The sequence below is a fragment of the Asterias rubens genome, chromosome 6 (assembly GCF_902459465.1).
Source record: "Asterias rubens chromosome 6, eAstRub1.3, whole genome shotgun sequence".
Lineage (NCBI taxonomy): Eukaryota > Metazoa > Echinodermata > Asteroidea > Forcipulatida > Asteriidae > Asterias > Asterias rubens.
Window position 1 is genome coordinate 12,758,338 of NC_047067.1, and position 13,383 is coordinate 12,771,720.

Sequence of the window (13,383 nt, forward strand, 5' to 3'; positions counted from 1 at the left end):
AATAATCGTTGAAATGGTACACATCCTGAAAGTGACAGTTGAAAATGCGGCTAAGAAGGGGAGATTGAGGCTGTTATTCTTCTAAAATCTGCCGAACAATTTTCCTGATTTGCAAGAAGACTAATCCTGTGACATTTTGCAGAGCTTTGGTTGATTCTTGGACTTTATAAATTCAAAAGGATAATCTTTTTTTGTAATCACTTCTTAAAATGTTTTGTTGGTTTGTGAAATAAATCTCATTATAATCTTTCGAAGAAGTAACAGACTGTGAAGAACAAGAAGGGAAAAAAGACAACAAATTCAGTGCAGTAGCTAGTTTCGAAACTACAGTACACCATGCAGATATTTTGTTTACTGTACAACCAAAATGCAAAATTTCATACAGTACTCACTAATTAAAAACCAAACCAAAAAAAAGCACTTCCAATTTTGGTGGAGGAAAAAAATAAGACAAAAACACTCCTGGTTCCTGTCTTAACCTTGACAGTTTCACACCAAGGGTCCGTGGACAGACCACCAAGCGCTAGCTAGCCACAGATATCTGGCAGCAGGTACAGACTATCACGGAGTTCACAGCACTTCTCAAACGGACGGCCCACATACAAAAAAAAATGTCTGTGTAAGAGCAGCCAAAGGGGCTTCAATTTCGGGTTGTGGATTGGTAGCCGTGGGCAGTGATTATACAGGTCAGTACAGAAATGCTGGCTGTGGTACCCTCAATTTAGAATTGTGCAGTTGCTAAGACCTCCAAACCTGTCTACTCATGTTTTTTTGTTCAAAGTATGGGGTGATCGTTTTTCAAAATGTGTAAGATGTGAACACATTTTGGCTGATAAGCCATGTTTGTTTGGTCAGTAAAGAAATGCTGGCTTTGGTAATTTAGAGTTGTGCAGTTGCCTAAGACTGCCTATGTTTCTTTTGTTTAAGTATGGTGTGATTGTTTCTCAAAATGTACCTTTTGTGAGATGTGAATATGTTTAGACTGAATAGCCATGTTTGTCTGTATGTCGATGTGAGTTGTAAAAACCCTGTGTACATGTGCCAAATAAACTGTTTAGTGCTATTTTGGGAGTTTGTAAATACTATACTTTGGTCTTTAGGCTCCATAAAGTTTTGGATCAATACTAACTTTGATGACTAGCTGAGACCAAGTGTCCATTTACACTTCAATTTAAGGGAAGTTATTTGTTTGGTAATCACTCCTAAAGGAACACGTTGCCTTGGATCGGTCAAGTTGGTCTTTGAAAAGCGATTGTAACCGTTTTTATAAAATGCATATGGTTAGAAAGATGTTGTAAAAGTAGAATACAATGATCTACACAAATTTGCCTCGAAGTTGCGTGGTTTTCGTTTTACTTTGCGAACTAACACGGTCGGCCATTTATGGGAGTCAAAAATTTGACTCCCATAAATGGCCGACCGTGTTTGTCGACGATGTAAAATAAAAACCACACAATTTCGAGGCATATTTGTGTGGATCATTGTATTCTACTTTTAAAACCTCTTTCTAACCATATGCATTTCATAACAAACGGTTTCAAACGCTTTTTATAGACCAACTCGTCCGATCCAAGGCAACGTGTTCCTTTAAAAATTAATGCCCCAAAAGTATTGGTTCAAAGCCTAGCTATAGAGCAGCTTTTGATGGTATGATTTATTTTGAGAAACATTTCACTTCAAAGTAAGGTGTTTCTGTAAAAAGTACCAGTTCTTATGCCCCAAAAGCTCCGTTTCTGCCGACCAAACACTATTCTGAAATGTTCCTTTGCTTTGGGAGTCGACCAGACAACAGATTGGCATGATCATGAATGATTATTAGATGAATGATTAAGTTTACAATTAGCACTGACAAATTGCCTGTTCTTTCCACACACAAAAAGGAAGGAGGGGAAAATGGTATATGGGATTCATCAATTGTGTACACCAACACAAAAAATAAACCAATGACACTGTAACAGTTTACTCATCTCTTGACCTTGGTTTTTATTTTATTTTATAAAACCACAATTTATTAGTACAATTACCTAGAGCGTGCCATCCAAAAAAGTACAAACACACCAATCTCATTAAAAAAAATCACTCTAAAAAAGAAAGATTTTTTTTCCCCTATCCAAAAGCACAATTGGCTAGTCGGTCCTTGTAATAGAGAAAAGTGATAAATTATTCCATAAACTGTAGTATTGTGTCCCTAATGAAGAATAGCCTTGAAAGTTCAGACAAAGAGTACATCCTAACGCCATTGACTGTTTCCTAAAGTACACGCAACCTGCGACTCGACTACCGGCTTTTTGTCACACATCTACGCCTTCATGAATATTCATGAGATAAAAATCCAGATTTGTGAATGAAGATCCATTGAAAGTAAATTCAGATGATAGATTTAAGAGTGCGTAAACCAAGCCCTCGTAAGAAGCATCTTTTGCCTAGTGATCCTTTACAATGGAATGCACCTTTGTGACAAACTGCCTCTACTATTTCAACAATTTTGGAAGCCAATATATTTGTGTTATGTTTTGACTCTCCAAATGAGAGACAGTAGGAAACTAGTAGGAATGTGAATTTCTCAATACATGAAAATGTCATTCTATGGCTCAAAATTGGCAGAAAACTTGTCTAGGCTGCAAGCCAACATTTTTACTGGACCAGAGTTTTTTGTTTTTTTTAAACAAGTAATTATTACAAGGGAGATTTAACTCTGTCTTTCGGAGTATTAAGAACACTTCTTTACTCAACAGAATTGAAAGGTTTTTTTCCAGACTCAAGGTCAGCATTTGAAAAAATTTGTTTCTGTCCGAGACATTTGCACAGTTATTTTTAGTCTTTGGATATGTTTTAATGGACCAATGATGAAACACTGTGGGAACAATTTGATGTAAATCTCTCAGGGTATGCAGCCTGTTTGGAAACAAGGCAGATATATACATCTATTGGGACATGATGAAACCAGGCATTACTGGTTATTTACAGGGGAATCAGTGCTGAATACAGCAGCCCCCTGAGATTGTCTGCCATCGGTAAGTTCAAGGCTAGGGTTTATGTGTGGTTTGGATTGGATTTGTTCTCCGACATCAGAGTTGTTGTTGTTTTATTCAAACTGAGGTCTGAAATCGGCTGAAGGAAATAAGAACATTAGCATGCAATGCCCAAGTATAATGATAAAACAAAAATTCTTATAAAGTGCATATCATCGTGAGGTCCTATGTGTTGTAAGTGGGAAATCAGCAATAACTGTTCAAAGTGAACAGACATGTTTTCAAAAAATAGTACCTGGCCTGACATTTGACCCTGGTAGAGTCTTTCTAGAATTACAACACAACAAACATGAACAAGACTAAGTGAAACATAAGCAGTGAAGTGGAAATACATCCATCTGCAATTCTTCAAAGGAAATTTGTCAACAAACTAACCTTTGACAGTGTTTCAGTAATTTCAGCTCATGTTTTTACCCAAATGAAGATGACATAAGATAGCTTGACCCAGATCTAACATTCAGATAAAAAAGCATACCAGTGACTGAAACTTTGAGGTGCACTGGAACCTTACAAAGGCAATATATGTGTGTGGTTAATGCAACCTTTGAAAACTCCTAACGTTGTGAAACGCCAATGCTTGAAAGGGCCAATTGATTCTGTCACACAATCTAAGGTATATTAAACAATATTTTCTGTTTATTTCCCAATAATTTTTGCATCTGTGACTTCTTTAAGAGGAATCTGCTTTGGACATGAAAATTTTATTAAGTGTTTTTAAAATTTCTACGGCACAGAAACCATCCCCCGCCCCCCCCACCCCACCCCCCCCCCCCCAAAAGAGGAACAAAACTGCTTGTCTGTTGAGGTTGCATTTGTAAAGATAATGGAGTTAACCACCTTGTGCACTGAATATCGCTAGAATTCGGTTTCATTTAGTTCATGCTCTGCAAATACACTCATGTACATGTATAGCAGGATTTTCTGCTCCAGCTTTGAAATTGAGCTTCAGTTCCCCACAAATTTCTCGCTATACATCCAAAACCCCTTAAAATCTCCTCTAAAATAACATTACAAAATGTTTTGTGTGCTGGGCATGCACAGGGGTTTAGACACAATGGCATTGGTGGTAAGTACATTGCATGTACACCAGTGCACTATCTCCACTTAGTGGAATAAAAAAAACTGCCTCTTTCAGAGCGTTCCTTCGTTCTATGACAAGCCATGTTTTCAAAAATAACAAAATGACAGAGGGTTTTCTGGAGCGCGCAGCCGGGCCAGGTCAGCAAACACAACTGTTCACTTTCCCCCTATACACACCCAAATAATAGGAGCCTGGCTGAGGCGCAAGCAAACGGTTGACTGGAAAATGGCTCCACACTTGGGTTAATTTACACCTCAGCCATCGTTACAGTCAGATTTTTTTTTTTAAAGTCTAATAATTGTAGGCCCTTCTTCTGAACAAATAGGATATAATTCCAGTCAAGTCACTCAGTACTACTAATGGAATAAAACCCATTCAATGTGCAGGTCCATTTATAGCAAAGAGCGTTGCTAGTCAAAATACTACCCGAAAATTGTTAAAAGCAGTAACTACCACCATTCATACAAAAATTGTAACCCGAACAAAGCTTCAAAAAAGAAAACTTAAGCTTAAAAGCTAAAAGCTGTTGTTAGTTTTGTTTGCATCTATTCAATCCGAGATGTCATTGTATGAGCGTATAGCAAAGGGCAACACACCACAGAGCAAGGGTGCTCTGTGACACCACAGAGCAAGGGTGCTCTGTGACACCACAGAGCAAGGGTGCTCTGTGACACCACAGAGCAAGGGTGCTCTGTGGTATGATGAGTTGATTTGGAGCATAAAGCCAAAGGTAACAAATTATAGATTTTATTTAAAGCGGCCATCTTGGATTTATATTGAGGTCAAATTGTACAGTGTTTTGATGTTGTTGTTGATGATAAGTTTGGGGCCCTTCCTAAATTACTTATGCCTAGCCTAGTCAGAAGACTAACCGATCGACTGTTTTAAGTGTTGATGTAGACTGCATTGTTCTGATGCATATGCCTATTTGACAGTACATCAGTGGCTCTTAGAACTCTAAGTAGACTGTTTTCAACACATGGATTATACACATATTTATACCAGCACAATTTAGTCTGCATGTTACAATTTTAAAACAAACAGAAGAAACGTTATAAGAGAACAAAAGTATAACAAACGTTATTTGACAAATCCAGACGTATTGACGCGGTAGCCATGATGATGAACTAAAGAAACGGCATAATGTTTTTAAAAGACTACTAAAATAGAGTGACGTCCAGACGTATGGACGCGGTAGCCATGATTACGAACTAAAGAAACGGCACAATGTTTTTAAAAGACACCTAAAATGGAGTAACGTCCACCCAGGAAGAATAATCCGTGATTGGAAAACACAATCTGGGAAACACTCCTCCCAGAACAATTCTCAGATTGAAAGGATTTTGAATCCCTCTCTCTAAAACCATATTCCTTTGAATATAATCTTTTGTCAAAATGATATACATTATTTGTAGTGCTTCTCTACCAAGTAAGTTTGTACGGCTATTAATTGTTGGCGAAATTACCAAAAGGTATACCCTGCCTTTACGGACAAACCACTGCAAGACAGTCAATCGAGTCTTGTCCCTCCCACTCCCCGCTAACACTCCTGGTTCTCTCTCACATCCCTGTCTATAATTCCCCCCTCGTGATGCTTCGTCAAAAGAAATTAACAATGATGTTTCCTCGCCACACAGAGTCTTAAGATTCATATAATGACTTGTGGCAAACTAATTGCTGTGCAATTTGTGTCCTCCCTGAGTCGGCGATGATTTTTTTTGTTCATTATTTGCTAAATCCTTATTGCTCAAAGCCATACCTATGACTCTGTTTTTTCCCCCTTCTCTCTCCCTCCCTCTCTGGTGGAGGGGGGGGGGGGGTTTCCTTTGACTGACTAAGCCAGACAAGGCTTTGCCTCACATTTCATTAAGATACATTACTTGAATGGGGACAATGGACGTCTGTTCGTTGGCCCGGTTCGAAGTAGAGGGCAAGGCCCAATTTCAAAGTGCTGCTTTAAAATTTTGCTCCAGCCACAAATTGTACTTGTGGAATGCGTTTTTGACTGGCAACCGTATTCTGGTAAGCATGATTTTATTGTGCGTAGCTACTATTTGTGCTTAAGCAGCAAATTGGGCCAAGGTTTCAACTTTGGCAATAAATACCACTGATCGGTAATAAGTCATGTTCAAGCAAGTCATAAATTTACAAAAAAATATGTAGAGGCAGAGATTAACAGATTTTTTTGACACTTTGACACTGCAAACTAATTTCGGTTACAAGAAATATTTCAATGTAGCAAAACATATAAATCTTTGTAGAATTCAAGGCGACCAGACTTAAATGCGCAAAATTTATGACCAATTTCTTATACAGGTTGAAAAATCTATCCAGGAGAAATGTTTCCAAAGTAATATGAATCTTGTTGGAAAATCCAATTAAAATATAGAAAAATGAAATGACCAAAATAAAAAGCAAAACAACAATAGTGCTTCAAAAGAACTTCCAAAGAAGAATTTCTCGCCCTTGGATGTGTCAAAATACGTGACATTTTCAATTAAATTTCTGAGATTATTTTCAATGGATTTTTTTCCCACTCTTCGTTAACAGAGAGTTCTGCAACTTCTCATCTTTGGCAACGGATGCCGGTTGTCAGAACTTGTAATTCCCTTTCCACCTCCTAGTGCTCGTAACCTCACCGACAAAAACATCCCTCACCCAAAAAAATCAGATGGCAAGCTGGCGGGGGAGCTGTGCGTAATAATACTGAACGGAGCACCCTCGGGGTATTCTGAAGGCGGACCGGACAAACTAGGAGTACCTTTACCTAAATTCAACATAACGTGTGGGTGGATACTACAAACAATGACTTGTAATGAGAGAATGCATGTATGTGTGTGTACATAAATCAATGTTAATGTGAGAAAGACATTGCTTGCCTTGCCGTGGGGGGAACATAGATTCATATAACGCACATGAAGTCAAAACATACATATATATTTTCAAAAAGGAAGAAGAAAAATAAGTCAGCATACAGCCAAAGGAAAAACGTTCTTAAACAGCTACCTGAGCGGAATGTTTTCAACAGAAATGGTATTTTTACTTGTTTATAATGCACTTGTTCACCATTTTAATGTAATTTTGATATGTGTACACTTCTGAACTTTTCGTAATTATCGATTAAAAAATCAGGCCCCTACTTAAAGGTTTTTTGAAAAACTAAAAACACTTCTGCCGTTGAGAGCGGGCGTCAAAGGACAATGCCACTGACGACATTTGTGGGAGTTTGCTTTGTTATACATCCACACTGCAACAAAGCGGCTTTATCTACTTATGACGTTTTGAGAGTGATTACGTAACAGGGCTTTTCGCAAATCTCGCAGAAACACTGTGGATAAGGGCATACCAAATGATTGTTTTTTTTACACAATTAAAATTTATTCATAATCATATGACGCGATTTCCTTATACATCGAAAACATTTTAAGTGGAATTCAGCAAAGTTCACGACTTGACATTTTCGTTCAAGCAGGTCTTTAAAGGGATTGCATACGGTTTGTTAATTGTAACTCACTGTTTGTGCCAATCAGTAGATATATACCATTGAAGTAACCTGTGAAAATTTCCTATCAAGAGGAGGTAGCGTTTTTGAGATATTGCCAACAATCTGGAGCGTTTATGTTCACGCAGGAAGAATTTTCTGCGATTGGAATACACAATCTGACAAACGCTACTTTCAGTATTGGTTCTCAGACTCAAATTTGTTGGGAAAAGAAATCTTTTTCTATGAGCACTGTACTTTTGACAAGAACAGTTTCTCAAAATGCATTATACTATCCAAACCTGCTGTACTTCTTGAAATCTTGCAGAGTAAGTTTTTCTTGCAAATAAATTTCAGAGTTGTTACCAAACAAACACCAGCCTGTGAACAAATCTTGGTTTTTGCAATTACGATGTAGATGGGATTGTAACCTTGCTGGGGGAGGAATATGGGTGCTGATAACATTATGAAATGTTGGCCAAGACGCAATAGTTAACATTAAATATTTAAAACTTATTAAGAGAAACAGATGAAATTTCCTTAAAGCCATTGGACACTTTCGGTAAACAGTATTGTCCAAAGGCCCACACTTCGTGTATCACAACTTATATATAAAATTAACAAACCTGTGAAAATTTAGGCTCAATCGTTCATCGGAGTCGGGAGAAAATAACGGGAAAACCCACTCTTGTTTCCGCACGTTTCGGCGTGTCATGACATGTGTTTAAAATAAATCCGTATTTCTCGCTATCGAGAATTTATATTGTTTTAATGTTTTCTCAAAAAGTAAAGCATTTCATGGAACAATATATCACCATTACCTTCTGTAAACCCTGTAAATTATTTGTAAATCTGTGAACTTTTTTTTCTTTTTTTTTCTGTACTGAAAATGTATAATGGCTTTAATGAAAGAAACATAATATCCTCTGTTATTCAGACCACAAAAGTTGTCCAATATTCAGATGCGCTTGATGTTAAAATATTTTTCAAAGTTTAAATGCAAGAAATAAAGCACTGGTATTGCAAAATTTAAACTTAGTAATTTATTTCTTTGAGCCCGTTTTTTTTTCTGGGGTAAAAAAAAAAAAAAAGATTGGGTTGACAAAGGGGTTTATCCAACAGATTAAACAGCCTGTCGTTCTGAATTTGCCAGAATTTTTGCATAAATACACGCATATACCCAGAGGAAATCTTTTACACGGTTGGTTTCTAAGCTCTTTTTTATTTCCATGGCTGTCCATTGCTTTTATCACAAAGCTCCGGCTAGCCATTCAGCAAGAAAAACCTAACCTACTAACACACAAGCCAGATTCAGGACCCCTACACAAACACCCACGGTGAAGACAAGTTATAGAAGAAAAAGAGAGAGAGAGAATTATACAAAATAAAAAAAAGCGGTGTCAGGAGCACATCTAGACTTTCCCCTCGGGCAACCCGCCAACAACATCCAGCACACTCATTTGCATATCACCACAGGGGTCAGGGGTCAAATTCTACACAAGGCGTGGGGTCGCCGTTGGGTCAGTTTTGACGTAGGTCCATATAGGCAGGTATTGAAGGAAGTGAAAAGGATTGAGGTACAATGTTAATAGTAAAGCTAGGGTGGGTAGCTGCGAGGTTAAATTACTCTGTGATACAACCACACCAATCACACAGATTGAATTTTCCAGTATAGTAGGGGGGGGGGGGGGAGATGAGAAGAAGTATAAGAAAAAATAGTTATATGAAGAAGAAAAAAACTTGGTGAAAGGCAATATATATTCCACAGCTATATGTACGCCAGAGAGAAAATTTACAAAAAATAGGGCTGAACTTAATTGTATTCAAGTTTGCAAAGAGCAGGTTAAACACTGGTGTTTAATTGATTCTTTTGAGTAATATATTTTTTACAGCTCTGTCCAAATAAAAATTCCCGTAATCTGCACTTTTTTTATAATGAAGAGTGTTGGATCCTGCAGTGAACATTTCTAGCAGAAAGTTCATGTTACTCAATACATATCAGAAGAAAAGTATTTCTCCATAGATTCAATGATGATGAAGCAGACCACAAAGTCTAGCTGCTTTTCAAAAAAAAAAAAAAAAAAAATCTCCTCGTCGTTAAGATTCAAAGCAGTTTACCAATAACCCACAGAGCTCTGAGACCAGACCCTGGGTATTAAAATACATACAGGCCCTGTGTGGAAGTCTTAGATTTACAAGTCTCAATGGAGGCACGAGATGACATGACCTCTGTCTGAACTAGGCCAATTGTGAAAGGAAAGGGTAGTAAATTCCTAGCCCCTTACTGTTGAGACAATTTGACGATTTACCATTGTGGTTGAGAGAAGGGGGGGAAAAGAAACCTTACGGCTGCTACAAATGTTAGATGCATTTGGAAACACAGTACATGTAGGTGTTTTTTATTGAATTTTTAATTTAAATTGATACAGGAATTTGATAGGGCGAGGCGGTAATTGTGATAACAAAAAATTCAATAGATTTGCAGAATGGAAAGTAATTGGGTTTTTGTTTTGTTAACATAGGAAGCTGCGTAACTACATTTGGAAAATGGTGACGGAAGAAAGGTCTTTCACAAACGATTGTTCTTTCTTCCGTTATCATGAACAAAATTTACGAGACTTTGTTGAGCTGTTTGTGTAGTGGCTCAAATCTTGAAGAATGAAACAAAAATTGTCTTCTTTTTTTATGTTCATATTTAATATTGATAGTTAAGTGTGTGGAAATTGCATTTAATATCATTACATTATCGAGTTGACTGAGAGTCTGTGTAGATAAGGTTTCTCTTGTCAAAATCACAGAATATGAAGTTCAACCAACTTTACACTTACAATGCAAACTAATCTCATGTTAATTCAATTGAATGAAAACCAAATAACAAAAAGGCACACTTTAAAAAAAGTAGTTAAGCACAAAAAACACAAGATTACCAGATTTAGGTTACCAGCCAAAACACCAAGTCATATCACGTACAAGTATGTTCTGTTTGTCTGGTATACTACTCATTTTTGCTTAGCTGAAATTTGTTTTAATACAAACATAGTATTAATATTTTCTGCTTCAGCAGCTCTATGAAATTGGGCCAAGATTAAAAACTCAAAGTCATTGCAAAGACCAATGTTTTAATTTTCAACTACATTGGTGAGATGGAAGAAAAAATTAATGACAAAATCCTACAAAGTTGTAGCACAGTTCTGTCTTTATGTGATGAAGATTAAGCCCTCTGAAATTGCAGGATATTACATTTTCGAGGTTTACAGACTTATTTTATACTTTCTATAGCATACCAAATATATATGGGAAGATCTTGAATCTCTGTGATGGCAACTCAACCACTTTCAAGAATGCCTGAAGAAAAAATCTTGGGACTGACAGTTTCTATGGGAATCTCGCATTATTTTCGGGAATAACCATCAAAACTGAAGTTCTGATTAAAATTTGTTCTCTGGTCTGACTGACGAATCATCCAGTTATTGTTGGTTATCACTCTTAAATAAAAAAATATAAAAAAAATTAACAAAAATGTTTGCTACGTAAATTGTTTTGAGCAAACCTGAATCATTAGTCTTGTCACAAATCCACGCATAAGATTTTGTCCTTGGGGAAAAAAAGTAGGAACATTTCATTGAGTATAAGGGCTGACCTACATGTACGCATAGTGTGTGGGCTTTAATAGACTTTTCAGACTTTTTAATCACAGTTCTACCCAAAGGCAAAATCAAATTTGGAAATCAGACTAAAGATTATCCATGCCTACAATTCTGACAAACCCGAGCTAATTTGTTGGCTTGTCAGATTTGTAGACATAATTTCTAAATGTTAACCTTTTGTAAAAAGGGATTTCTTTCATTCATTCTTTAACAAATTGTATAAGCCATGAGGGCATGTGTTAAATAAAAGTCTGGAAATTTCAAATTTGTCACAGAAAACTATCAAACACTCAATGTCCTGGCCTGTTTGGAATTTTGGCTTAAAGTTTGAAAATGATAGTCAGGTTTTTTTGTGCGCAAATGTGTAGAAGTCACAAACATTTCTAGTTAATGATTTATTTGTTTTTGTAAATGAAGAATTTTCATTAATCTGTGGTTATTTCATTGAATATATTATTAAGTATGAAAAAAAACATTAAAAAAATAATAAAAAAATTGATTTTTTAATGTTAGTATTTGATGTCAGAAGCAAAAAAGCACTTAATTTGTTTAGGGCACAATTAAAGTTTCATCCCAAATCCTGACTTCTATGTAGAGCTTATTCTAAATAAAAAAGCGTTTAAAATAATAAAAACTCTTGTTTCAGATACAAATTATGCCAATCTCTTTTTAGGAAAATGATCTGAAGTTGACACCAATTTAGACTCACTACTTCACCAAAGCAAATAACCACAAACCAACACAGGCTAAAGAAACAGACGGCTTTCACCAAACAGCTTTCCCCATATCTTTCCTTATCACCTCCAAATCACATCCTTTAAAATGTGATTATCAAAACGTCACTTCTTAGCACATCGCAACCATGCGCATAGTGTGTAATCCTCGGGATGGCTTCCACGGCATTAGTGCGGATATCTACGATACGCAGGCAGAACTCAAATCTACATTACCTGTAATTCTGGAGTTAGCCTGCTGTCCCATCTTGAAGTCAGCTGTAGGGGTATGGTAAGTCGAGGAGCTGTAACTATGGGGTCTCTTAGAACTATCGGTCCTGGTCGGTTGGACCTGGTCTCGCCCGGAGAAACAGGGTGCCAAGGTACAGTAGGGTTGTTCCCTCTACAAAAGGACAAGGAGGGCAGCTCTGGCCCGAGGTGAGTTTTTTCCCTCCGTGTGATTCTGAGGTGGGTGGCCAGACGCTTGGAAACTAGTTGTCAGGAACCACCCAAAAGGGACTCAGATAGGCTGGTGGGCTAGCATCTACAAAAGTACGAGTGTTCCATTTCAGAATGATAGACCGTCTCAAATTCACTGGATGTTCTCTACCTTCCCCTGGGTGAGAAATGAAGGGCTGCAAACAAGACGAGAGGGTTTCGTCTCTTACATTTTTCTCTGTCGTCGACTCCAAACTGATAAGATCTCTCTTTGGTTCAGGTAGCAGTTCACACAATAGTTTGAAGCCTACCCGTTCATTCTAAAGTTATTTCCGACTGGCCACTACTGAGCAGATTTGAACTCGGCATGTTTCAGGTGAGTACACTGGTAACGCACACATGCACGCACACATGTTCAATACATTGGATACATTACATGCCTGCCTTCACTCCCAAGAAAAAGTGCTGATTGCCACACATGGCTTGGGACTACCAACAACACAACGAGCGAAAACCCCTCTGAGCAAAACTACCTTTGAAAAAAAAAGTTCAGTTATGGGCCGATCCATTTACCGTCCGGGGATGCGAGAGGCTGTCTCAACTCACGACGAACTTCGGGGAGTGGAAAAGTTAACAAGGTTAATTTATTCCTTTATGGTGGGGCCAGCCCATTGTGCTGGGCAAGTTCACGACGACTGAAGCACAAAGGCGATGATTTCATCAATGTGTTGGACAGCATTGGTAACGTCTAAAATAACAATTTCTAAATCGATAGTTTTCATCCATGCGATATCAAACGGCCGTTTCATTTGGCTATTCGGTTCCATAAAAAACCTAAGATGGTTATTTCCAGTCCGGTGGAAGAAAAAAGGGGGAGGGGCTGATGGAGTTGTTCCCCCATCCCAAGCAAAACAACGCGACATTGATCACTCTATGATCGATATTATCAATATTATAACCTGAGATTTAATTGACATAGGATCCACCGATT

At 37.5% G+C, this 13,383-nt stretch overlaps 1 protein-coding gene across 1 annotated transcript in view; it reads right to left on the reverse strand.

The window, feature by feature from the left end:
• Positions 1-12,887, reverse strand: part of LOC117291254 (oxysterols receptor LXR-alpha-like) — a 33,692-nt gene extending 20,805 nt beyond the window's left edge. The window contains exon 1 of the mRNA XM_033772876.1: positions 12,192-12,887. Coding sequence (XP_033628767.1) covers positions 12,192-12,222 — 31 coding nt within the window. The 5' untranslated portion in view covers positions 12,223-12,887. The remainder of the gene's footprint in view (positions 1-12,191) is intronic.
• Between the last annotated feature and the right edge of the window lie 496 nt (positions 12,888-13,383).